This window comes from Natrix helvetica, assembly GCF_964273705.1.
Source record: "Natrix helvetica genome assembly, chromosome: 1".
Taxonomy (NCBI): domain Eukaryota; kingdom Metazoa; phylum Chordata; class Lepidosauria; order Squamata; family Natricidae; genus Natrix; species Natrix helvetica.
In genome coordinates, this window is record NC_138548.1 from 216587037 (window position 1) to 216613712 (window position 26676).

General features: G+C 39.1%; 1 protein-coding gene across 9 annotated transcripts in view; it reads right to left on the minus strand.

The window, feature by feature from the left end:
* The window catches only part of VDR (vitamin D receptor), a 96284-nt gene that overhangs the window by 14551 nt on the left and 55057 nt on the right, over positions 1–26676 (minus strand). For all 9 annotated transcript variants that reach the window (XM_081937646.1, XM_081937653.1, XM_081937648.1 and 6 more), the window contains 2 exons: positions 25793–25923; positions 2561–2745 (listed from right to left, as the gene is read on the minus strand). In XM_081937646.1, the coding sequence (XP_081793772.1) occupies positions 2561–2745; positions 25793–25923 (316 nt within the window). The remainder of the gene's footprint in view (positions 1–2560; positions 2746–25792; positions 25924–26676) is intronic.

Sequence of the window (26676 nt, forward strand, 5' to 3'; positions counted from 1 at the left end):
AAGACAGCAGGTATACGTATGAACATGGAGAACAACGGAAATGAATACAAATAAAGGGGGGACAGTAGGACAGGGACGGTAGGCACGCTGGTGCGCTTATAATTAACAGAGATAATTTACTGTGAGGAAAAAGGTGCCCTGAGGCTTCCACCCACTCTACTTCTGTTTATCCAGTCTACTGAAGGTTGTTCAATTCTATGGATTCATTTCTTAGAACAGGGGTGTCAAACTCACGGCAGCGTCACATGATGTATCAGGACTTTTTCCTCCTTCACTAAATTCGGCGTGGGTGTGGCCAACATGTGACGCATCCAGCCGGAGTTTGACAGCCCTGTCTTAGAACAACCGCCTAAGAGAAGAATCATCTGTTCTAATATCCTATGATTTTAATTTTTTTAAATCTCTCCTTTATTATTTTTATAAATAGCTCAAGGCTGAGAACATACCTAATATTTCTTTTTTCTCCTATTTTGCCCTAACATTTTTTAATTACTTAATTCTTTAAGAAATCAGCATATTTTGAACCAAATAGTCACTGCAACTGCTATCTCATTTGCATAATAACCTTGAAAAAATGTACATTGCAGCCTCTTGGTTGAAGGTAAAATAAATAAATTTGGTTGTATCTATCCGATCTTCAGGTTGAGAAAGCAGAAGGTATGAAGAGGCTAATCACCCTATATTGGAAATAACTGCTTTTGTTCAGAAAATATAAACTAGTAGAGAGAAGTAAGGGGGAGGGGGAGTCTGTTGGGAAATATCACAAAAACAAGACTAACTAACTCTAGGTTTTCAAAACCATGCGTCATCCACAGCTAGTTCTCTTTCTTCTACTTCTTCTTCTATCTACCTCAGCTGTTCTCTGACGCCTCATGTGCATCACTCAACTCAAACCTGTTTTGCTCTTGTGACAGGGCAGGAAACACTTGTGGCTGCTTCAGCCACAAGTATCTTCTTCTTCCTCTTTTTCCCTCAGAACTGATAAGCCTCCTTATTCAAAGATTTGTATGTGGCTTAGAAAGGCAGGTTGGACAGGTAGACTAATGGGGCCCATCAAGAGGCCTGCTACTTGGTTATTCACTCTGCTTAAGGGGACTATCCCCTGTTTTGTTCTGTCAAGTACATTTTTTAAGGACAGATTGTGATGAAGCCATACTGGGCAGCCTACATAATGCAGCTATCACCAACTGAATCCTAGTCACAAATACACTTAATAATTTCTCCAAGCAGTACAGTTGTAAATCCAACTGGGGTATACAGATAGTCCTCAACTTACAACCACAATTGAGCCCAAAATTTCTATTGCTAAGTGAAATATTTGCTAAGTGAATTTTGCCCCATTCTTGCCACAGTTATTAAGACAATCACTGTAGTTATTAATTTAGTAGCACAATTTTTAAGTGAAATTGGCTTCCCCATTGAATTTGTTTATAAAAAGGTCGCAAAAGGTGATCACATGATCCAGGGACACTGCGACCGTCATAAATTTGAGTCAGTTGCTAAGGGTACAAATTTTGATCAATGACCATGGGGATGCTACAACAGTCATAAGTCTGAAAAACGGTCCTAAGTCACTTATTTCAATGCCGTTGTAACTTTGAACAGTCAGTAAGCGGACTGTTGTAAGTGAGGACTACCTGTATTTACAGATGTATTTCATGCTAACCTAGGTACTTGCGGGATCGCATCCTACCACACACTTCCCTGCGACCGATTCGCTCTCACAGGGAGGGGCTCCTCCGGGTGCCGTCCACTAGGCAGTGCCAGCGGGCGGCACCTAGGAGTAGAGCCTTCTCTGTGATGGGCCCAACCCTCTGGAATGACCTCCCCCCCGATATCAGAACCACCACTGACTTTCTCTCCTTTCGACGAAAACTGAAGACTCACCTGTTCCGTTTAGCCGGCCTGGACCATTCATAACCTTATTATACCTCCTGGCAGATATATTTTAACTGGGTAATTTTAATCGGGTATTTTTAGGATTGTTGATATACTGTTTTTATCTGCTTTACCTGTACAGTGTTGTATTGCCTCCTCTTCTATGTTTTTATGTTTGTATGTTTGTAGTCCATTTTATCTATTTCATTTGACTGTACACCGCCCCGAGTCCCTTTGGGGAGAGGGGGCGGTATAACAATCGAAATAAAGGTAAAGGTAAAGTATGAAAATAATTTCCAGTCGGAATAGTTCTAAATCCGGTGACTTGGCTAGAGAGCTTCAATCTGGGACACAGATCCAATTTAAAAGACACATTGAATGGTTCTTTCATACATGGAAAACCAATGTGAGGAAAAAAAACCTAGTGGCCCATCAAGGCTGCCCTTTGAGCTTATTTGTTTTTTGCTTTATGTTTAATTTCTTTTTAATGTATTTATTTATAATCAAGTGTAGATTTGAATCTTCCAGCAATGTTACTTTTGTTAAGTGGGATGTGGACAAGTTTGAATCACTAATTCAGAAAAGTTACAAAGTTGAAAAATATTCATTTTTTTCACCAGCAGATGTCCTACTTCTCACAACAATAGTAAAGTACCATAAAAAAAAAGTAAGCCGAACTTACCCGGAATTGAGAGAAATCTGAATAAGTGGGATCATAAGTTTTGCGGTGGGCTTCAAGAAGAGTTTCAATCACTCGCTGTTGTTCCTCCAGCAATTTGGGCTTTAGGCTTTCCTTAAGAGCTTCCTCCTCCTTCCTCTTTATTATCATCTCTCTTTTCCTCTGAACCTCTTCATCCGTCAAAATAACTGTAAAGGCAAATAATAAGCACATTAAGAGTATAGATAAGAGTAAAACGCTAGCCTTAGCTGAAGAAATGACAGCATTTGTTTCCTTAAGGGTTATTGTTTATCGGGACAAGAGGGATTTAATAGCTAGCAAATGTTAGAAGAAAGAGGGACATTTGACATGGAGAAGACATCCCAGCTGGATTACAGTCCAGCAGGTGATCTTCAAAAAATTCTGATTTTAAAGCTGTCTTTAAAGAACCCTCTGGCTCACAGTGACTTCCTTCCAACAAGATGTTTGCATACTTGCTGAGGACATGAAGCCAGATGTACAGTTTAGAAGACCTCATACACATGAATAAATCTTACTGCCGCTTAAGAATACACAGCCAATAGTTTTTCTTTGCATGGTTGTGCACTACAGCCATTTTGGGGACTGGAGGAATAGCACAGGTCCATCCTTAACATCAAAAACAACTTGAAGGCTATCTGGAAAGCTACCTGTATGTGTTTTGTGACATCAATCCTCCACAAGCTGTCTGTGCAACATGTCAACGCACACTGCTTTTGTGGACTATGGCCCTTTCCCTACTTACAATTAACCACAGCACAAACAACCTCTGGGAATATGTTCCCAGGACGTTCCCTCACATTTAGTCCCTAGAGACAAACTTATGTTGCCCAATGTGTTAAAGATGTGTTTTCTTTCTTGCTTTGAAGACCATCCGAGGGAAGCCTCAAGGTAGGTAAAGTCTCTTAGACCTTGGAGGGAACTTAGGTGGGGGGGGCTGTTATTGGGAACAGAGGGGATAAAGGCTGACAATGAGGGCAATAATATCATCCCGGGGTGCAGTTTTCTGTCAGCTAAAAGAATTGCGACAAGCAGAGCAACTTAGCAGCGGCCAGAAGCCTTCATTGCCTGACCATGTTGCTGAAAATTCAGAAATTACAGTCTGTAAGCAAGTGAATATTTTGACAGGTTTTCAGCTCATTCTGGCAATGCTGTAGACACACTGCTGGCACAAATATTATCACTTTTATACAAGGTCACCGATGCATTGCACTGAGAAGCTTCCAGGCCTGCATGTTGGCAAATAGAGACAAAAGTCAACTTCAGAAAACGAAAGACAGAAGCCAAATTCCTCTAAATACAATTAACAAAAGCAAAGAATCGTGTTATCAAGTGTGAAGAATCAGAAGCACACCTTAAGTTCTGGTTAAGCTGATTTATTGCTCGTGGCTATACACTCGTGGTCAACTAGTGGGCAGCACTAAATTGGTGCTAGGTAAGAGCTAATGGAATTCAAGGGAAGCTGGTCTTGGAGGGTTTGTGGACACCTAAGGATTCTAGGCTAAGTCCTCTTAACTCAGGGGTGTCCAAACTTGGCAACTTTAAGACTTGTGGACTTCAACTCCCAGAATTCCCCAGCCAGCTCTGCTGGCTGGGGAATTCTGGGAGTTTAAGTCCATAAGTCTTAAAGTTGCCAAGTTTGGACACCCCTGTCTTAACTCTATCCCCAGGCTTTGCCTGCTCCTCTCCTACACATGTACTCCAATAGTATCCAAAACGTTTACATTCCTTTGTTTGTTTGTTTTTTAATAAAATATAGCAATTAAATCCCCAACATTGATTTATCATTACTCATAACCCTCCCCAGTCCTAAAGATTCTAGTCAAGATGCATCAAACAACGCAAAATCATCACCATTATCATCCCAAATATTCATCAAAAACAGAAGATAGCAGGGGGAAAAAAGCAAGGATAAAATCCAAAATAAATCCATGATAGGCGCCAATAGTCATCTGGGTCGGCAATAAAATACCTTTTAGAGAAGTCTAGCAAAGTAAGCCTTTTAATGCATCAGGCTTCGGGATAATCTGTCTTTCTGTCCATTCATCCATCCATTCCCTAGCACATGGACATTAACTATATCTTGTATACTAAATGATAAGATTTCAAAGATGGTTGGGAGTAAAATACGACATGATGGCCCCATATGAGAAAGATTAGATTTGGAACGTGGGAAATTGGGGGTGGGGGATTTCCTATCTCAACTTACCTATTCACAGCTTTGAGCAGTTTCAATACCTGGATTTTTTTTATTTTTTATTTTTTTTAAAAAAGACCCATGACACATAATGAGAAAGATTACAAAGCATCCTGAATACTAAAAGCAGTATAAAGGTCGCCTTCTAATTTAGGATGTATAAGCAGAGCTGAGCAAGCACAGGGCTTTAATACAAACCAGCTCCCTTTGCACGCAATAGCTACAAGCCTTATTTTGGCATACAGGAGGAAGTGTTGAGAAAGATCTCTACCATTGTGAGGAGTGGGAGTCTGTCTGTGCAACTTTTCTCTTCCTGTGACAACCCTAATCCTGGAAGAATTCTTGCAACCAAGTTTCTAGCTTGCTTCTTTTAAGTATAAAGCATCCTATAAAGAACTGTTCTCAAATATTTTGGTCTCAGGATCCTTTACATTTCTAAGAAGGATTGATGACCACAAAGAGCTTTAGTTTATATCGATCAGTATGTATTGTATTAGAAATAGAAACCAAGAGGTTTTAAAATATCCATTTAACTTTGTAGACCCTCTGAAAAAATTATGGGGGAAACTTTGAGAACCCCTGTTATAAAGAATGGTACAGTGTCACAAATGACCAGGTGTTACGTGTTTACTTAATTAACCTTTTATAGAGCCCCAATCCCAAATTTCTCAATGGCATAAAAGCTCAAGCAAACAATAAATAAATTCCAACATTCATAGTTATACTTAGTTATCCTAATAACTATAACTTAGTTATAACTATAACTAACTATAAGTTATAGTTATAGTTATAACTATATAACTATATAACTATAACTAACTATAAGTTATAGTTATAACTATAACTTAGTAATAACTTAGTTATCCTAACTAATACATAGTTATCCAGCATCAGGGGCAGTTGCTGGGATGTGCATTAGAGAGGGCAATTAATCTTGTGTTCTTTTTTGGTTGGCCCCTATGGTTCCCCTTTCCCTATGGGGAAAGAACCTTTGGTTTCATCTAACTGAGCCCAAGTGACATTCCTATTTCAGAACCTACTGCTTCAGATTCATTTCAAAACAACGATGGTGTAGTTTAAACTAGCATGAGCTTTTTCTTAGAACCGCTGTAACTGGATGTTTGAAATGTGGAAACGGAGGTGTTAGATGAAGGAGACCCTTAGATTAAGCCTGCAGAGGTCACCAGGGCTACTCTTTCTCCTGTCTGGTCATCTCTCCTTCCCTGCTCTCCTCCAGAATCAGCACAGACCCATAAAACATGGGATAGAGAAATTGCTGTGTTGGCACTCTTGTGTAAGACCTATTTCAATGCCATCCTTATCACATCTTATCTTCTCTCTTCCAGTTTATGGCACCATCAAAAGACATCCAGTAAGTTCTAGATCAGAGATCCATACATCTTGTACTATTAGGGTAATAATGTGTATACAAAGGAAAGAGCACTGGGTGAAAGGGCATTAGTCTGGCTCCTTGATTTAGAATTTATTTCATATCGCAGGGAACTAAAAGACCAACCTGCCCTCTAGTCAACAGGCTGTTTACCAAGAACCTTCTTAAGAGACTTTTTCTCTGAATCAGACAATATTATTTACAGGAAACTTGCACAATACTGTCGTGTGCATCGAACATTTCTAAAGGAAGTGAATGTGAAGCATTAGGTGCCTGAGAAATCAATACCACATCCGGATGGCTATTCCCTACTGTCACAATTTCTTTCCATTAAACTCGGATATTTTTCTAATAGCAGATATTTTTCTCCTAAGATCTGTCAGGTAGTCAAATCACTTTGATCTTTTAAAAAAATAACAATAATGGCATCGAAAACTTTAAAAGAAAGAAAATCTGTCCACTTTGTGTAAAAGCCCTTCTTAGCATTCTCTTGCTTTCCACAAAATACCTATTGTTCTCTATAAGGTAAATTATAGAACAAGTGCACTTTGAAGTTTGAGTTTAGACAAGTACAATCAGATCATGCGGGAGTGCTATGTATGATGTGGAAAAGACAGCTAATGTTTACTTTTTCTGATTCATGCCGATCTATTTACTTATCTTCTGATTAGATTTCTATGTGGCATTTGCAGAGGATTCTGTCTGAGGGCTGACAAACATCAATTTGCCTTCTAGCCAAAGAGGAGAACATATTATTCTGGAAGCCTGCGCCTTTCCCACACTCTATATGCATTTTGTTGGCATGTGGGGACTGCTACAGAGTTGGTTGCAAGGGGAGACTGGTATGAATAAATGCATTAGGAAGCCTCAACAGTTTTCTCTTCTGCTTGGCAACAGTTCTGTGCTACGCAAGAAATCCTGGGAAAGCAGCATTCTAGCAGGCCTTATGAACTACAGCATCCCAGCAGAAACTGGAGGAGTAGCAAGACCACAACATTTCTTCTGCAGATGTTTTGGTGTCATGGAGCACACGGTCCCTCCCCTGGGAAAAACAGATGCCTGCTAACACAGATCAGCTCCATAGTCACGGCTTAATTGTAATTTTAAGAAATGTTTCACTTTGATCAGTGCTTGCTTATACCCAATATTTTCTGACTGATAGGAGGGATGGTTAAGAAATCACTACCTGAAAGTGCTCTTTATGACTAAAACTCTCAGAGTTGAGTAAGTTAGGCAGCAAAGAAGAAATTTATTTTTAGGCCCCATTATGAAAGGAGTACGCTTGCAGCGGTAATAAATGGGGAAAGTGTGCAGAATTCAGGCTTATTCTATATAATCTTTGACACTGGAAGAGAATGCAAGTTTATTATAATGACTGAAGTAAATAGTAGTTTATCTTGGAACCAACTGATGCTGTCGTTTTAAATATGAGCTAAAGCCAGTTGTCTCATATATCCTGAAATCTCGTCTGTCATAATCCAAACCAATCCAATCCAATCCAATCCAATTCTAACCAAACCAAACCAAACCAAACCAAACCAAACCAAACCAAACCAAGACACATAATGAATGGTTACGTTTACAAGGATATTCACCATGCCAAAAATCACTTGGCTTCACTGGTCTCATCATATTTTTTGAAATGATCATATGCATTATCTATTAATAGTTTTTCTGATTTAGATTCACACCCAATTTAGGGAGGGAGTTTCAATAATAGATTGATGTGTTATGATTGAATGAGCTGTGGTGGTGCAGTGCTTAGAAGGTAGTAGTGCAGGCTAACTCACTGCTTACTCCAGGAGTTCAATTCTCACTGGCTCAAGGTTAACTCATCTTTCCATCCTTCCGAGGTCGGTAAAAGGAAGAGTTAGATTGTTGGGGGAAATAGGCTGACTCTGTAAACAGCTTACAGAGGGCTGTAAAGCACTATGAAGCGGTATATAAGTCTAAGTGCTATTGCTACATGGCCTACCAAAACCACAGCCAGAGGATGACTAACAGTTATACAGTGTATACTGCATGCTACTTACTGATACATATTATTTCCAAATCCATATGTCTGCCTATTTTGCTTATGGAAATGGCATTTCTTTGAAAGCCTGAATCTTAGCTGAAATCTTAGGATCTTTTCCCATTGTTGAGCAGAAGCATGGAGTAGATACTTGAGTTGGCAGAAAACTACAATGGCATGGAATTTGGCATCTCAGTTGTCCATCTCTATCCTGCCAGTATTTCTTCTGTCCCCTAAAACTGCAACTCACTTGACTTTCCTTCAAGGTAATGAGCAAAAAAAGCCTAATAGATTTTTAATTGCCTTGAGGCTTCCAATGAATGGTGTCAGAATAAAGAGGGGGAAAAAACAACAATAGTTATTGATAATGTCATGGCAGTGTGGCAGACAAACGTACCTAAGAATTCAATATCTATTGTAACACCTGAGAATTGTAGTTTACAAAATCTGGTATGGAAAGAAGTCCTACATTCAAATATTCTATTCTCAAAAAACTATGATTATTAAATATATTGACCTTCCTTGTGCTGGCATTACCTTACCATATGCCAATTCATTAAGGGAAGAAGAAGAAGAATCCAAGACCCAATTTCCCCCCGATATTTAACACAGGAAGTTTCGGTTGTACTGAAGATTAATGGTGTTTACTGAATATTCAACATGTATACAGGGGAATCCTATGTATATTTACTCCAAAATATTATGTCCGGGGAATTTTGCTCTACTGAGTCTGTTCAGAGGTTACTACCATAATGTTTATGTTGTTGCTTTCACAACTATTCAATACTGCAAACAATAAAATACAAGCAGAACAGAAAAGCTTTATACAGATAGCCCTTGACTTACCATGTTTCATTTAGTGACGTTCAAAGTTACAAAGGCACTGAAAAAAGTGACTTATGACCATTTTTCACACTTACGACCATTGCAGTATCCCCATGGTCACATGATCAAAATTCAGCTGCCTGGCAACTGGTTCACATTTATAATGGCCACAGTGTCCTAGGGTCATGTGATCACCTTTTGCGACCTTCTGACAAGCAAAGTCAATGGGGAAGCCAGATTCACTTAACAACTGTGTTACTAAACTAACTGAACAACTGCAGCGATTCACACAGGTGGCAAGAAAGGTTGTAAAACGGGGCAAAGCTCACTTAACAAATGTCTCGCTTAGCAACATAAATTTTGGGCTCAAGGTCATAAGTCAGGGACTACCAGTATATCAAATACGCACTACGGGATTCCCCCCCCCCTTGTTTTTGCACTACCATCCCTTGTAAAAAAGTTATTTTGGAAACCTTTTCTTAAAAAAAAAACAGTTACAAATTACTAACACCCTGGAAAAAGAAATCCTAGCTGATAACGTTTCATTTATACTGGTAACCTTTAAAGAAAACACCCAAACATTAGCAAATCACAAGGGAAACATTCATCTTATGACCAATGGCTGTTGCTTTGAGTTTTTTTTCCCCAGACCCTAGACGGAAAGAACATTTTATGGTTAAGGTGGAGTTTGGAATGAGAGGTCTGGCAAGAAAAAATAGAAGCCAGATCATTTGTTGCTGTGGCATAACTGGGTGATGCAAGCATTCTGCAGCCTGCAGCTACGTCGGCCAAGAGTTAGTTAGACACTAGTGTTTTTCCAATACAAACGTTGCACAACTGTGTACATTCTTGAAAGTGATCTACAGATTAGGGTAGTGTCTAACTGTGTCTTTCCAGACTACGAGGTGGCCTGAATACCAACATTCCCCCACCACCCTCGGGATGGAATGATATTACTATACAAGCATTTTTAAAAAAGATTTACCTTCAAAATCAATCAACTAAGACATTGGTATAAGCACCAAAATTGCTTTTAACATGAAAGAAAGAAAGAAAGAAAGAAAGAAAGAAAGAAAGAAAGAAAGAAAGAAAGAAAGAAAGAAAGAAAGAAAGAAAGAAAGAGGACTCTCTTAACTGCTGAAAAGTAAAAGCAGTTCCAGTAGACACATTTATATTTAGAGTGTTACTCAACTACTGAACTTCCTAAGAATCAGTTCTGTTGACTGGAAAGTAGGAAATCCAGATCTGTAAAAAAATTTGAAGCTAGAATCAGAATGGAAAGAATGCAAAGTAAAAAAAAAAAGATCATTGGAATTAATGCTTTTGGGACATGTATTCTGGAAGAATATCTGTATCACGGATTCTCCTGCTTCAATTGGAGTTCTAAATTGGGCAAAATAATTTCTTTTGTTTCTCTGCTAAAACTATGCTACTTTTGGAGGGATTCAAACTTTACACTAAAGCATATTTTTTAAAATCCAAAATAGTTTGGATAAACTAGTCACAAATCGTACTTAAATTACAGGTTTAATTTGTTGTGTGAATCCAGCCAATCTACTACACTATGTCAAAGATAAACAAATAACCTCATGACTTAATGAGATGTGAAACCAAAGTTTATGCCACTGCATCCCTGGGGCAGCTGAGAAAAGTCTTCGACCTTGGGAGTTTCCATAGATCTGTAATCTTTAAAAAAAGGCTTAAAATATAAAATGGTAAATTATGTTTTTCTTAAAAATGTAGAAGCACTAAACATAAAGCTACACATGTGCAGGGCTGCACAAGCCCAGTTACTGAGCTAGCTAGAAGAGAAACAAGCAGACTTGTATCAGGAAAAATAACAGAAGATTGCAGAGACAGGCAGAGGAAATATTAAATCAAATGATGGAGTATGTGACATACAGTCTTTCCCTTAAAATAAGACAGGGACTTATTTTCTTTTGACCCCTGAAACAAGCGCTTGGCCTTATTTTCAGAGAGGTCTTATTATTTTTTTGAGGTGCAGGAGGCGGTGAGCGTGGTCACCTCATGGCTGCTGCTGTGTTGCAATATTTTCGGGAAGGGTTTATTTTCAGGGGAGGGCTTATTTTAGCGCATGCGCTCAAAAGCCCAATTGGGCTTATTATCCAGGGGTTTGGATTGTTTTAAGGTTGGATAGTAGATTTGCTTGAACATCTATTATGATCGATTAAGGCTAAGAGGTAAAATAAATTAGCAAACCTTTGTCCCTTGCTGCAATATTCCTACTCGTATCAAACTAAAAAAAAGGGGGGGGGTTTGGTATTTTGATTCAGCTGGAGGAGTGATGTGGACCAATTTATAGTTCCATATTTTTATTTTTTATTCTTCTTGGGGAATTCAGACCACCCTGCCCTTACCAAAGAATGAAGCAACATGTACCTTATGAGGATCCTTACAGAAGAACTTATATTGAGCATTCTGCAAAATCAAATCGATTGATCCATGAAAGACCAAAATTAAATTGCTCATCAGCTAGCATTTATTGTTGTATCCCTAAGACCTTTGGTCAAATATATGAAGTTTAAATGAAGCTAACTCCTCCTGAGCTAGTCCCAAGGCTCCAATAACTATAACGAACACTTCAGCTTTCTCTCAACATCTATAGCGGGGGTGTCAAACACACATCGTCATCGCGTGACATATCGGGACTCCCCCCCTCCTTGCTAAAAGAGAGGTGGGCGTGACGCATCTAGCCTGCGGGTCAGGAGTTTGACAACTCTGATTTATAGGAATAAACTAACATTTTTAAGTCTATCTGAAATAATCCCAAAGCATATCTTCCCAGACATAGTTGGCCAATGGAGCACATTTTATCAGAGAAATAGGACTTTAAAAAAAACATTTTTATACCTTTGATGAAAATTCCAAATTCTTTTTGTACATAACACACACACACACACACACACACACACACACACACTCCTTTACTTTTAGGGAGCGGTGATGTTATTTCCTCGGAAAAAGTCACATTTTAAAATTTGTAAAAATAGATGAATATTGTGGACAATGCTGGACATTGCAACAGCTTGTGTGCCAATACCAAGTGTAGGAAATGAATCACTGCCATTGCCCATGCAGTGCTGTGTTGAGAAAGATTGAAATACAAATACTTTCAGATTAATGAAGATACTATTACAGTTAGGCACCTGGCTTAGAAGGTCCCCATCTTCTAACTCTGAGGTTGGCTTTTATGATACCCGTAGCTTGTTAGGCAGTTGCTGCTCTCTTCAGATATGATGACTATTCCTGGCTGTCTGCCAGAAAACATTGCAAAAGTAGCTAGAAGCGTATTGGTGATGCTTCCTCAGCGCCACAAGGCCTTTGCATTTCCTCACTATCTCTTCCAACAGAATACAACCCGAGTCTTAAGGAAACATTCAGACATGGCATGTGGCCTGCTGGGTGTGCAATTTTTCTGACTGAACTCTCATGCAATCATTGCGTGATTTTCAAGAAAGGAAGCTACATCGTACAATTCTTCTATAATGATTTTGTGGAATGATTAATGTATCAGGTAAAAATTCTGAGAACTTTCTAGAGAATACATTTGCACAATGACAGGCAAAGGGAGCAGAGATATTTTCTCATGCACTGGACAGGATTTGTTCCCTATGAATGCATCACATTCTCTTTACAGTATTTTTATGAATACTTATTGTGAGCACTAGAATTTTATGACAGTAAAAGAGTAGCTAAAATTTAACAAAATATTCTGAAGATATAAACCACTGACTTTTATCTGTTAATATACTACGCAGTTACGGTACTATAATAGGCTTAAAAACAAAAGCAACAAATGATGAACGCGTGTTCACACTAAAAGTCTATGGAGATTCTCAGTCATCCAGGTCATGGTTGTCCGAAAGGTACTTAGCAGTCAGAGTTGAAGAAGCTTCTTGGATGAGCAGAAAAATGTCTTCAAAGAAAAAGCGAAAAAGTCCAGTTGCCTCCTGAAAAAGCACCTTTGGGACACGTTCACACTAATTTATACAGGAAAGTTTAAGCAAGTGTCGGAATTTGTCTGGACTCTGAAGCTAAGCAAGATTAGGTCATGACAGAGTTTCACAGGTGAAACCTAAACTGTCAAACATTATTTCAAACTTGTTTTTGGCCCCAGGAAGCTTCAGGAAGGCCTGCTAGGCCCACAACAGGGCACGGGGGGGGGGGTGTTGCACACATGTGTGTGGGGGAGCATGGGGGGGTCACACACATGTGCGGCGGAGGTGGGGAAGCGGGGAGGGGGGCGTGCACGCATGGGGCATTCATTTTCCCAAGCTAACATCTAGGCAATGAGGTCTGTGTTCTGAATTTAGTAAATAATAAAGTCAGTCAGAATTATTCTGTAACTTATTGGAAAGAAAGAACATGTAGTAACTGCATAGAAACATACTCAACTAGGCTCTTTCCAATATGGTTGCAGGAGTGAATGCCCTCTGGATTCACTGGTGTTCTTATCCTATGTTAACCATGAAAATGGGAATGGTGGGATCTAATACTCACCTGATCTAAGGACCCAATTTCATATAAATTTAAACCCAATGCATTAACATCATTTGGAGAGCAATATTATGGCCAAAACTATATATGACATTAAAACTGATATTAATAATATGAAGGAACTGATCAGGGTTTTGCTTACAGCAGAGGTAGAAGAGAAATTTAGCCATGTGCTCAGTGAGGACTTCTTGATATGAATACTGTATTACCTTCTGGTGAAGGAGTTTCTTGAATAGAAAGAGGAAAGGATTAAATTCTTCATCTGTATCTGGGTTTCTTATAAATGATTAATGCCTTCCCTTTCCTGGATGATACTACTGATATAAACAGATCCTCCTCATATTTTAAAATGTGCAGGTTCCATTGTCCCAAGTCTGTTTTGGCCAGGCAGCCTTCACAAATGCAAATAAATATTTACCAAGTAAGTGCTTCTTGATGTTGCAATTTTTGTGGGAAGGTTCTTACGAGATTTCATTCAAGAATGATTTCACCATCATTTAAGCAGAATCTGATGACTTCCCAGTTCAGAACACTGCCAGCAGCTTGATGTAAACCTTATGTAGGTTGCAAAGTTGCAAGGAAGAGAACAGCAGGCTTCTTCTAAGAAAAATAGGGATATATTTTTCCTACTTCCTGCAAAAATAAGAGGCCCACTAAAGTATTTTACTGGAACCAGTAGCATTTTAGGGAATTTGCAGCAAGAGATAAGAAATCTGGGTGGGGGGAGAGCAGCCAGAATTCAGAAGCTCTGTGCGGCTTTTCCAATGCAATGAGGGTACTAGTTTCCCATGCTTTATAAGGCAACAAGTATTTGCACTCATGGGCAATTTCCAACAATTTCCCACGTCTAAAGATGTCTGTGTGACAGGGCCACTATCAGAACCATGCCAGAATTTTTTGTTCCCATTCATCAGCCACAAAGAGAAGTGTTTTTTTTCAAGAGCAGGAATCCATGATATCAATATGGTTTGCTAAAAGTAAGCAAATTATCAAACCAATTGTTTATGTCAAACTACTGCACCTATTTCTCAAGTGGCTTGCCGCTGATTTTGAACAGCATGATTTCTAGGGTTATAGAAAGGGTCTCAGTAGTTATAGGAAGCAAGCAGGTGGCCCATTCTTTCTCTCTCATCTAATCAGGCATCCTGTGGCTAAAATGATTCTCCTGGTGCTCGTTGTATGATGCTCTTTCTTAAATCGCTACAATAATTTCCTGCCGCCTTATGGATTAATCACGATCTAAATGCACAAGGATTGACATGGTGCATGACATGAGGCCTTCATTAGATCATGTTACAATACGTAGAAGTTACACAGGGGTAGTAAATCTTGCTGAGAGTAAATGGAAACTTTACCAATATTTTGGATGACACTGCAGAAAAATAAATCTTCTTTCAAATGGCCTTCAGACTATTCTTTTCTTGCCTGCCACCATAATTTGTTGTTTGCCTGCAGTTTCTGTTCACTTATCATGTGTTTAAAAGAGCGTAAAAGATAAGAAACTGAACAGCTTGGAGTAGATTGGGAGATATCAGAACTTTGCAACATAAACATCTCTACATTTGTACAACAAAAATAAGCACAGATTAGTTTGAAAAAAAAACCCATTCTTATTACATTATTTATGCTATATTTATCCATTTTTAAATAAAATAAATTTAAATAAACTTTTTAAATAAAAGTTTTGAGAAATACTTTGCATATACATTCCTAAATACTGAACGTATGTATTAACAAGTAGTCCTTGACTTACAACCATTTGTTTAGTGATCATTTGAAGTTACAACTTTGAAAAAGTGGTTCATGACCTGTTTTTACACCTATGACTATTGCAAGGATCCCCACGGTCACATGATCAAAATTTGGATGCTTGGAAACTGGCATCTACTTATGACAGTTGCACAATCCCAGGGTCATGTGATCACCTTTTGCGCCCTTCTGAAAAGCAAAGTCAATGGGGAAGTCGGATTTATTTGATAGCTATATTACTTAACAACTCAGGAATTCACTTAACAACTGTGGCAAGAAAGGCCATAAAACGGAGGCAAAACATTCTTAACAACTGTCCTGTTTAGCAACAGAAACCTTGGGCTTAATTGTGGTTGTAAGTCAAGGATACCTATATATTCTTATAGTGGAGTATATCAATGCAGCAAAGTTGTAATTTTATAATTTGTCCTGATCGAGAAGTTGAAATCAAAGGAGACATTACTGCTCAGTACTTATTCTTAATCTATTCTAAAGTCCCATGAAACTATTGTTTTTTTTTAGATGCCTCCTCTCTTATTGTAATATCCTGTCTAAGGGCCGTTCCCCACTGCTGAGTGAAAAGAGTCCCCACCTGTTCTTGAGTCAGCAGAAACACCACAGTGGTGTGAATGCATTGTCCCCGTTACAAATCCCCCAGTCTCCGTTCCTACTCACTGCTGAATGATACTGTCCTGATTAAATACCTCTAGAGCATGTTAAATAAAACTATTGGTTTAACATTGGCTGTGCTGCCCCCCAACTCCACAACTGTTGGAAAACATCCACCAATCACTACAGAATTAGAAGAATCAGGACAAAGCTTCATATTTTTGAGCTTTGTTTTCCCTTTCTCCGGATCTAAATGCTAAGTGCTGGGAAGTGACTCGGGTCTGGGTGGCAGCTGAATCTTACAAGTGTGCAGAGTCCCACAAATGGTAATCCCAGGGATGTAGCATACAGTTGTTGAAGTAGGACACTGCACAAAGTGCCAGCAAAATGCAGGAATCAGCAGTGTTTCCCTTTCTAGGCAAAGCAACAGTGAGCAATCCACCAGTTGAAGGAATGGCACTTGGGCAGCTTGGCTAAGAAGTATGGCCAGCTTGTTCCCCCTCTCCCCCCAAACGGATGGCTTGCTCACTGAGCAGAGCAGGGGACACAGGCTTCCTACATCCTCCATTCCTGGGACTCCTTTGGTAATTCACATAAATGTGCTGAATAGACCAGAAGCAGCTCTGGTCAACTCCCCCTCATTCCAGGGGGCAGAAGAAATAACCTGAATGTGATTTCACTCTTATACAATGCAACATTCTACTTGGTGAATGAAGTGACTTTTTTGGCTTAACAGTGGACAAGGTAGCAGAGGCCCAACTTTTAAAACTCCATAGCACTAGTGGCACCACAGAGTTAAACCCCCTACTTGTTAAACTCCCTGCTTTTAGTGGGACCTTCTGGTATATGGAAAAAAATGGAATAGATCTTCCCATCATGAAACACACAAAGAGCAAAACAATGCACTTAGACCTTATTCTTAACTACTCTGTACAGAAGCATTAATGGAAACTGCCTTTGGTCACATTTGAAGAAATACCGTGCAATGACAGGTGGTTTTCCTTTTTTAAGCCTTCAGACAGTTTTTAATTCTTGGTGACTGTCTCAACTAATCCTTGCAGTTTTTTAAAGCAAGATTTTCAGAAGTGGTTTCCCCTTGACTGCTGACTGCTTTCTATGGCTAAGATTGAGAGACTGGCACAAAACTAGAATTCATAGTCTTCTTGTTTGCATTCTGGTGCCTTACCCACTATGCTAAATCAGCTCTAAGACAGATATCAGAATCCTAAAAAACATAACTGTTTCTTCTCTTGGTGAATAGTTTAAGAGGTTAATAAAATAAGCTTGAAAGCCAGTAGAAGTATGGAATTAAACAAGTACTGGTGGGTTGTAGTAGTTTAAGTGCTGGACTGGCATTGGGGAGACCCAGTTTCTAATCTACCTTCTACTACAGAATCTCCCTGGGTGGGCCAATTACTCTCTTGCAGCCCAACTCTCTCCTCAGGGTAGTTGTTGGGGAAATGGGGAGGGAGAAAATACTACATATTTTGTGAAGATACAGTAATCTTGATTTAAATCAGGTAAGTCCAGTAATCATCAACAGCCATGGGAATGTGATTTGTCACAGTCATATGGTTATCACCATACTGAATGTTCTACAATAATTTATACTACCTTCAGAAAAATTGAGTTTCCAGCCATGCAAAGCTGTGCAGGTACTGTATATATGATAAGAAGGTAAGGTTATCGCAAGAATTATTGCAACAAAAATAAAGTCTCAGACGCTCTGCAGAATATACATTTGTTGCTATTTTGTCACCTTTCTACTTCACTTGTCTTATGTTATGAGATGATTGGTTCTTCTTCAGAAGAGCCTCCAATTTCTAGGAGTAACTTCTGAGGCTAGCAGTGGGCAGTTCAAATTCCTCCCATAGTCACCTGATTGCAATTCAGGCAATGGGCAACTGGCTTGCATTTGCAACTGGTTGTGGCATCCTGCAGTCTCCATTCGGAGATCTCTGAACCTTGGGTTAGGGAAGCTTAGCAAGTCGCTTTGTTGCTGGGCCATGTAGCGCAATCCCAGAAACATCCACCATTTTCCAAGGAACCACAATTCTTTGTGGCCATGCTGAAATAACATCTGGTTCTTCAAGGTGGCTCCCACAGCCCAGGCACAGTGAGGGATGATGTGGCTTGGCCTCCTTACCCAACGTGAGGTCCAGAACTCTAAAGGTGACTGTTCCCCGCATATGCGTGCTAGTCGTTCCCAACTCTAGGGGGTGGTGCTCATCTCCATTTCAAAGCCGAAGATCCAGCGCTGTCCAAAGACGTCTCCGTGGTCATGTGACTGGCATGACTAAACGCCAAAGGTGCATGGAACGCTGTTACCTTCCCACCAAAGGTGGTTCCTATTTTTCTACTTGCATTTTTACGTGCTTTCGAAATGCTAGGTTGGCAGAAGCTGGGACAAGTAACAGGAGCTCACTCTGTTACGTGGCACTCGGGATTCGAACCGCTGAAATGCCGACCTTTCTGATCGACAAGCTCAGCGTCTTAGCCACTGAGCCACCACATCCCTAAGAGATCTTCAAAAGATCAGCGTGTAATACAGGGGGAGTAGGGGAAGCCCAAGCCCTGCAGGGACTTGATTTTGGGGGGCGGGGGGCAAGGGGAGAGAAAAGAAACCCCAAGGGTTGTAGGCACTCTGAGGCGTGGAAAATGGAGCATGGTGTGTATCTGGGGATGGGTAAGGCTTTAGGAGACCCAGGACAGACAGGTCTGGGTCTTCGCTATGTCTCCCAGGTTCTTTCACATCGAGGCACCCATGCTCCACTTAATGACCTCATCAGGGAGAGCAGGAGATGGATTTTGTTAAGCAAGGCTTAATGGCCATTAGGACATGCTATTTTAACGGGCAGGCTTCATTATGGTCACAGGTAGGGCACTATCTGTACTACAAACACAGCAGCTGGCAAAAGCAACTCAAAAGTTACAGGACCATCCAACTGATGGAAAGGTGGCAAGGCCATTCTTTTTTATTAGTATTATTTCTGAATCACAACACTTGTTTCCAGGAAAAAGAAAAACAGCTAGTGCTGTAGAAGTCTTGTACAGAGATCCCAACCTTTTTAGTAATTTGGCCTACAGGTCTTCGAAGCACATTCTGTTCTCATTCATTTAACCCGAGGTCAGCATGGAAGGGCTATTTTTAGCTACAGTCTGTTAAGGTTTCCTTTATCAAGTAACTATTTCACTAAAAGGATCATTTACAAGTTGACTGCTACACTTTACATGACCACCATACTGTAGAAAACATCCGCCTCCATGCTGACACTGGGCCTCCCTAATTCATAGGGGATACACTTTCCCTGAAAGTGCCCTTTGCTCATACTGTAGAAAAATCAAAGTCCTCAAAACTCCTGGGGCTTTAATTGGTTATGCAAAAGTATCTCTATAACACGAAATCAGCAACTCCATTTAAATGCTGCCTGTCTAATAATCACCACAAGGTAATTAAGAGTGGTGGTGGTGGTGGGGAGGAAACACTGTTACAGGAAAATAATAATCCGATCTGTAGATTTGGAAGTAATTGGAACTAACTTCCTTTCTCAAACAGGCAATTGTTTCTCTGTGGAAACAGATTTAACATTAACATCGTGAAAATACTGGATTCAGGGAGTAGCTGAACAGAATTTAGTCTTCAAGCATGCTTCCCAGTGCAGCCACATTGATTTCCTATAGCCTTTAAATACAACATTCTTTTAAGCCCTGACAGCCTTAAAGCTTGTATGAAGTGCCAATGGAACTTGAACTTAAACTCACTTTTAGCACAGATACAAACATGCATAAAGTGGAAAAATTCAATACTGTTAGTGGAACAACTTTTACTAAAAGGAGCACAGGTTTTGCCCAGGGGGCATATAGGAAAAAAAAACAGTTTAAGATTTTAGATGAAAACTTCATTGCTGCCTGTTGCCTTCTAGCTTTTCATCTCAACAGATATTTCCCCAAATATGAGTCTATGGAATTTTCCAAGTAAATGGTTCTCCATACTTTATCTGCTCCATTTTGCTGGGCTGATCATACAGACAATGAAGCACAGGGAGAGCAAAATATGGAAGATATAGATAGTCCTTGACTTACAACCACAGTTAAACCCAATATTTTTGCTGTTAAGCGACACAGTTGTTAGGTGAGTTTTGCCCCATTCTGTAACCTTTCTTGCCACACTTGTTAAATGAATCACTGCAGTTATTAAATTAGTAACAAGGTTGTTAAGTGAATCTGGCTTCCTGATTGACTTTGCACATCAGAAGGTTGCAGAAGGTAATCACCTGACGCCGGGACACTGCAACCGTCATAAATATGAACCAATTGACATTTTGATCATGTAACCATGGGGATGCTGAAATGGCCGCTAAGCAGTGGTGAAATTCATTTTTTTTTTACTACCAGTTCTGTGTGCGTGGCTTGGTGGGCATGGCAGGGGAAGGATATTGCAAAATCTCCATTCCCTCCCCACTCTGGGGCCAGCCAGGTAGTATTTGCCAATTCTCTGAACTACTCAAAATTTCCACTACCAGTTCTCCAGAATATATCAGAACCTGCTGAATTTCACTGTCACTAAGTATGAAAAATGACCATAAGTTGTAACTTCAAAAGGCCACTAAATGAATCGTTGTAAGTCGAGGATTACCTGTAGCACGGTTGTTTTAAACAGATAAATGACAATTGTTGCTACTGACTTGCTTATAAATCACCACAGGTATCACTTAACTATTTTAACTTCTTTTGCATCTTTTTGAAACATGACACAGGTTTAATTTTTTGGATCAAAAGTAGTAGTTTAGTCCCTCAAGGATGGGTTATTACTGTCTGAATTTTTTTTCTATGATATTGTAGTCAAGCCACCAAGAAATGCATTTCTGAGAGTGTTGCTACACCTTTCAAACAAAAACCACAATGTCTTTTTTTCATATCTCACCCACAAAGTCAGCAGATTACTTCATGCCATGAATTTATTTCTTGGAAACAGGTTCTTTAGTCATAAGGGGGAAACCCATGAATAGTCTGTCAATATAAACCGAGGAAGGTGTTTTGTTATCAAAGACCATGGACAATACCCTTCTTTTGCACCTTGTTATGTCATATGCAATCAAGTAGTAGTGAAAAGTGTTTCAGCCATTTCTTCAAAGGGAAGAAAGATTCAGTGAAGACAAAGAGATTAAGATTAAGCTGAATGTTTTGCCTACATGTCAAGGAAGGAAAGACATCATTGATGAGAAATAAATGAAAAAAAGAGTGTATACATTCATGCATAACCCTGTTAAGTTTAAACTAACTCCATTCACTATATAATTCCATACATTTATATCCTTGCAAACCATTCTTGCCTCTAACACATCCGATATACCACTTCATACAAAGCTTAAGAGAAAGTAGAATTACAACTGGAATTCCAGAGGCAAGTAGAATTAAGGTCATTTTATGCTTTTCCTTCTTAAAAACAAAGACACCCTAGTATCAACTGGTGCATTACTACGACTCTCCTCCTCTTCCCCTCCTGGCAACATTTATCACCTAATTTGCAACATGGCATACAAAGAAAGAGGAGAGAACTTGTACACATACACAGTTTCCAAACTTTTGCTTTTGAAAAGGAAATCTAAATTCCAGCTAGGGTTTCCCCTACTTTCTACAAATGAGGCTTTAAAAAAATCTTGTCTCTTTTGCAAAGTAGTGAGTCCTGAAACTAAGGTCCTGCTTTAGTCCACCTTTAACACATCTGGATAAAAAAACAGCTTCTTCATGAGATTGTATATGGATTTTTCCTGTTCCTATATGAAAAGCTTGGGATTTGATCAATACTATGATATGAAGAAGGCAATGGTATATAAACATATGTTTTAATCATTAAAAATATTTTAGAGACAAAACTAATCCCAAAATGGATTTAAATAATCCAAAACACATTAATAGCCTGGACATTTAAAAAAAATTACAACACCAAAAAGAAAACAGTCAGTAGTAAAATCCAAGGGCAGTTACAGCTAAAATAATTTCCATTCAGTTGTCCAAAGTAGACAAAGCAACTGAGAAAATGGATATTTTTCAATGCATGTTAGAGAAGAAGCCTTATAGCACCAGTCTGAGGTAACAGAAGAATCACTGTAAGAAATAAGCCAGTTTGGTGTAGTGGATAAGGTGCTTGCCTAGAACAAGGAGACCGTGAGTTCTAGTCCTGGTGGCTTTAGATCAGTCCCTCTCTATCAGTTGAAATCACTTGATTTGTTGTGAGGAAATAGGAGGAGGAAGAATTACGTGCATCCCCTTTCTTGAATTATTTATAAAGTGACAAGGGCAGCATAAAAAATCTAATAAATAAAATAAGCAGATGCATAATGCCTGTGAGAGGCAGAGTCAACTAACAGCCACATCTTGGCAATGATTCAAATACATTATTCAGATAATTCTGGCTACAATGTTTCATATAGTTGTTAAAAAGCAAGTAAGAGAAGAAGGAACTTTGTGGCAAACCATAAACCACCACAACCCCCCAAAAAAATCACAGAAGGACTTGGGAAAGGAAGTACCACCTTCTGCAACAAATTCCAGAAATTTAGCAACCCTAAAAGCCAGAGGATACTTTTGTCTGGACATATTTTGGTCAAAAGTTCAGTGAGATGTGGGACTTCAAATGCTTTAGCATTCTTGGTAAAAGACCATAAGTTGGATGTAGCAAAGCCATATTTTAGCCACTTCTGCTGATTATGGCATTCTTCAGAACTGTCTGGTTGGGCAGGTATTTTGCAACAATATGTTGCAATAATTTTATTCCTTCTTATGTCATTGTTATATTAGGGAAGTCCTCATTGTTGCATTATCCAAGAATGTCCCAGTGTACTGTTTCTGTTTTGCTGTTTAATATGCACATAAAATGGTGGCAGATATTATCTAGAACAGGGGTTTCCCAAACTGTGACCTTTACCTCTCTCAGGGTGTGACAGACAGAGTCCAGGGGAGGTGTGAAGAACCTTTTACTTATACATTGGCACAATAAATCCACCTTTCTCAAAATTTCATTGCATTCTTTTTATTGTTCATTTATGTTAATCTTGGTGTTTGTATTTTTAGGAGAGCTGTATACATTGAAATTACACTAAAGGGAGGCTTGATGATAAACCATATAGGAAGCCCTGATCTAGAGTCTTGGCCATGAGTAAACTAATGGTGCTCAAACCATTTTTTATTACTATAATCTAATAACAAAGAACCAGTAGATACCTCTGAATGCTACCTATATTTGATGAAGGGCTGCATCAAATAATATGGGCAATATGAAGATTATTTTCTTCATTTTTTTTCTATTTCTGGTATGTGTGGGCGGAAGACATTGTATTCTCCCCCTAAAATACTGTAATAGGTTTACAGTTTACACTTGCTCCATAATCCATTGTTGTTCCTTGATTTCCAGGTTGCTGGTAAAGAACAGATAAACGGAAAAACACTTGCTCAAACCGGGCAAGAAGCTATATGAATTTAAGTCTTACCTGTGACAGAGCAACGTGCTTTATGTCAGGCTATTTCTAAAGACTGCCTGGGAGCTTCAGCCAATGTACAAAGCAAAAGCTGTGCTAACCAATGCACAGTAATATCCTTTCTATCTTGGCAAATCATTTTTGCTTCCACGCTGGCATTACACCATACACTGCCTTTGAACATTATAGAACCATACCAAACTGTATGTAATATCTTACATCACCTTCAAATGTTTTTAAGAGCTAAAATATTACATGGCAGTTTTGATCTCATTCTTTTTCCTTCCTAGCATCTTCCTGCAAGTGCAGAATCCACCTTTTTCAGATCCATTGGTTGCAACAAGAATTGATTGACCTAATGTCATGGACTAGGGAAAGCATGACTGCCCAAAAGTCACCCAGTCAGCTTTCACACCTAAGGCAGGACTAGAACTCACAATCTCCTGGTTTCTAGCCTGGTGCCTTAACTGCTAGATGAAGAATAATATACTCACAAACGAATTTCCTATGAAGTGGAATGCTTCTAATACAGTGGCAGCAGTTTGGGTGTCTCTATTAAGATGCATTCCCATGACATTTCCCATTTGCAGTAAAAGCTCCAGGTCTTATGTTACACTTTGGCCTCAAAAATATGGAGTCTTCATTGATCTAACTTAAATACATTACAGACAATATACCGGTAAGACCTGTATTTGCTCCCACAAAAACTCCTATGCAGCCTCCAGAGCCATCTGACGCAAACCCCGTGAAATGAAAGTGTTCCACTACTTCCTCTTAATATTCTAGAATATTAACCTGTTAAAATTAATAATTTGTTGCCAACTTTTTGTAAAATACCCTTGACTTGTCATTTCCCCAGATCACTATTTTTTCTTCTGAGGTCTAATTCTTTCTAAATTCAGGAAAGCTAGGTATTGCTTCCAAGGCTATCAGACTTGAGCTACAGGAATTCCATGGAACTACTGTATGGTAGCAGTATCTGCCTTTTTTTCCTGTGCTGCCACAGAACTATGATGCTGTCCAAGAATTTGTTGATCACACCTGGTGGTCCCAGTTTTCTGAAAAAGAATGCTCAAAGTTTAGGAAGCAAGACTCTGTATTTTGAGCCCAATAATTCTCTGCCCTCCAGAAATCTATATCTGTACCTGAGACAAAACAAGATAGAGAGGGACTGATTTGAAGTGAATTTGTGGAGATTACACACACACACACACACACACACACACACACCAAGAGTCAATTTTCAATTTATATTCTCAAGATTGTCCAGAATAACAATGGTAACAATCATTGTCACTAAGTAAATGGTGCAGATTTTAGGAAATAAATACAAATGTAATTTAGAAGTGATTTACAGAATGTTACATTGGACTGGAACAATATATACAGTATTTGTGTTTTAGAAGTTATAATTAAAGCAAAAATCTTTGATAGCGCAATAGTTGTTTTTTAAAAAAATAATTACTATTTTTACCATAGTCATAACCTGAAGACTTTGTCAGCCAAACTAGGAAATCTACATAGACCTCATGAACAAGAAGTCTGCCTTGGGCTCAGCCCTCCTTTCTCCAGACTGCATTTTCTGCTGCAGTCTAATAGGATCAACAATATATTGTCTTGCCCCTGTGCCATCACACTCAAAGTATCTGAAAGTCCTACAAATGAATAGAAGTGTTTCAGGACTCTAAACTGCCTATTGATTCATTACAGCCCTTCTATCTGAATAAAACTGATTTTTCTCTCTCCTCAGCTAATCATAATCATGAAACTAAACAAAACTTTTTTTTTCTCCTGAGCTAAAACTTTCTTAATCACAAAGCTAAAAAAGTTAAGCAGGCACCTTTGGCTTTGAAATCAGTACTGCTACAAAAACACATTTCCCTGTAGGACTAGAATATGCAACCTGTGTCTCAGCGACTATTGGTGGTCTCAACAAATACTGCAGGAAGTTCCTGGTATGTTAGAAAAAATGTTCCAATGTTAGAAAAAATAATAATAATGAAATTGCACCAAGCTTACAAGATTGGTGATGTTCTCACCTAAAATCCTATGGTGTTTGGAATTTTTTACTCCAAATTTTATAAGATTTCAGGTAATAGCCATAATTTTGTATGCCAATGATGCCAAGTGTGTGATGCTTCCCACGGGTGCCGTATTGTTGACTCTTGGCTTATTTGGTATTCGTCATTTTTTTTGATACTGCATAATAGTCTCTATAAAGAAAATAGGTGGGGATAGTTTACCTACATTAGCAGGAGAGTGTGAAGCAGCCTATTAAATGAGAGAGAGAGAGAGAGACAGGCAGACAGATGGAGTGAACAAGTGCCTGGAAACCTGAATCTGGAATTTTCATTATATATTTTCAAGAAAGATGCCCAAATTACTAACTCTTCCCAAATCTCCTGTGTAAAGAAGAGAAGGGAGCACATTTACTCACATTCTTTCATCATGCCTATGTCAACGCAACGCTTCAGCCGGCAAGCTTGGCAGTGTCTCCGGTTATCTTTGGTAATTTTACAGTCACCATTGAAGGGACATGTGAACATTGCTTTTCTTTTCATGCTCCTCCTGAAAAAAAATAAACAAGAAAATGCATCAAATTGGCTTACTCCTTGATAGGGTAAGTCATAATGTATAGTTTCTGCAGAGATATTGCTCTGAAAATAAATAGTATGGAAGATTGGCGTGTAAAGTGAGCTGTCAATTAAAAGGCACTACGCATAACTTACCATCAAGCATAGGAGAGATTTCTCAAACACAACTACGGTTATGTTTCTAAGAAATATGGGTATTTTTAAAATGTGCTCTGTTATTATACTTGGAAGACACTAACAATTTGCCTGTCTTCATGGTTTTTCCCCCCCAACAATCATTTAATATTTTATGGACTACATGCAGAAAAGCAGTTTCTTGTCAAAGAGAAAGAGACTGTACAATAAAGGGGAATATATTAGCCATAGTTCAGATGCCTAAAACAGCCATCTTTAAATATAGAAAACTATTTAGATCAGAATTCAGTGGAAGCCGGCAATATATACAACCACCTCAAATCACTTGTGATAATATGGTTTTTCTTATAAGCTTTCAGTCAATTGCGGGATCGCATCCTGCCCCATACATCCCTGCGACTGATTCGCTCTCACAGAGAGGGACTCCTCCGGGTGCCGTCCACTAGGCAGTGCCAGCGGGCGACGCCCAGGAGCAGGGCCTTCTCTGTGATGGGCACGACCCTCTGGAATGACCTCCCCCCCCGATATTAGAATAACTACTGATCTCCGCTCCTTCCGTAAGAAACTCAAGACCCACCTGTTCAACTTAGCT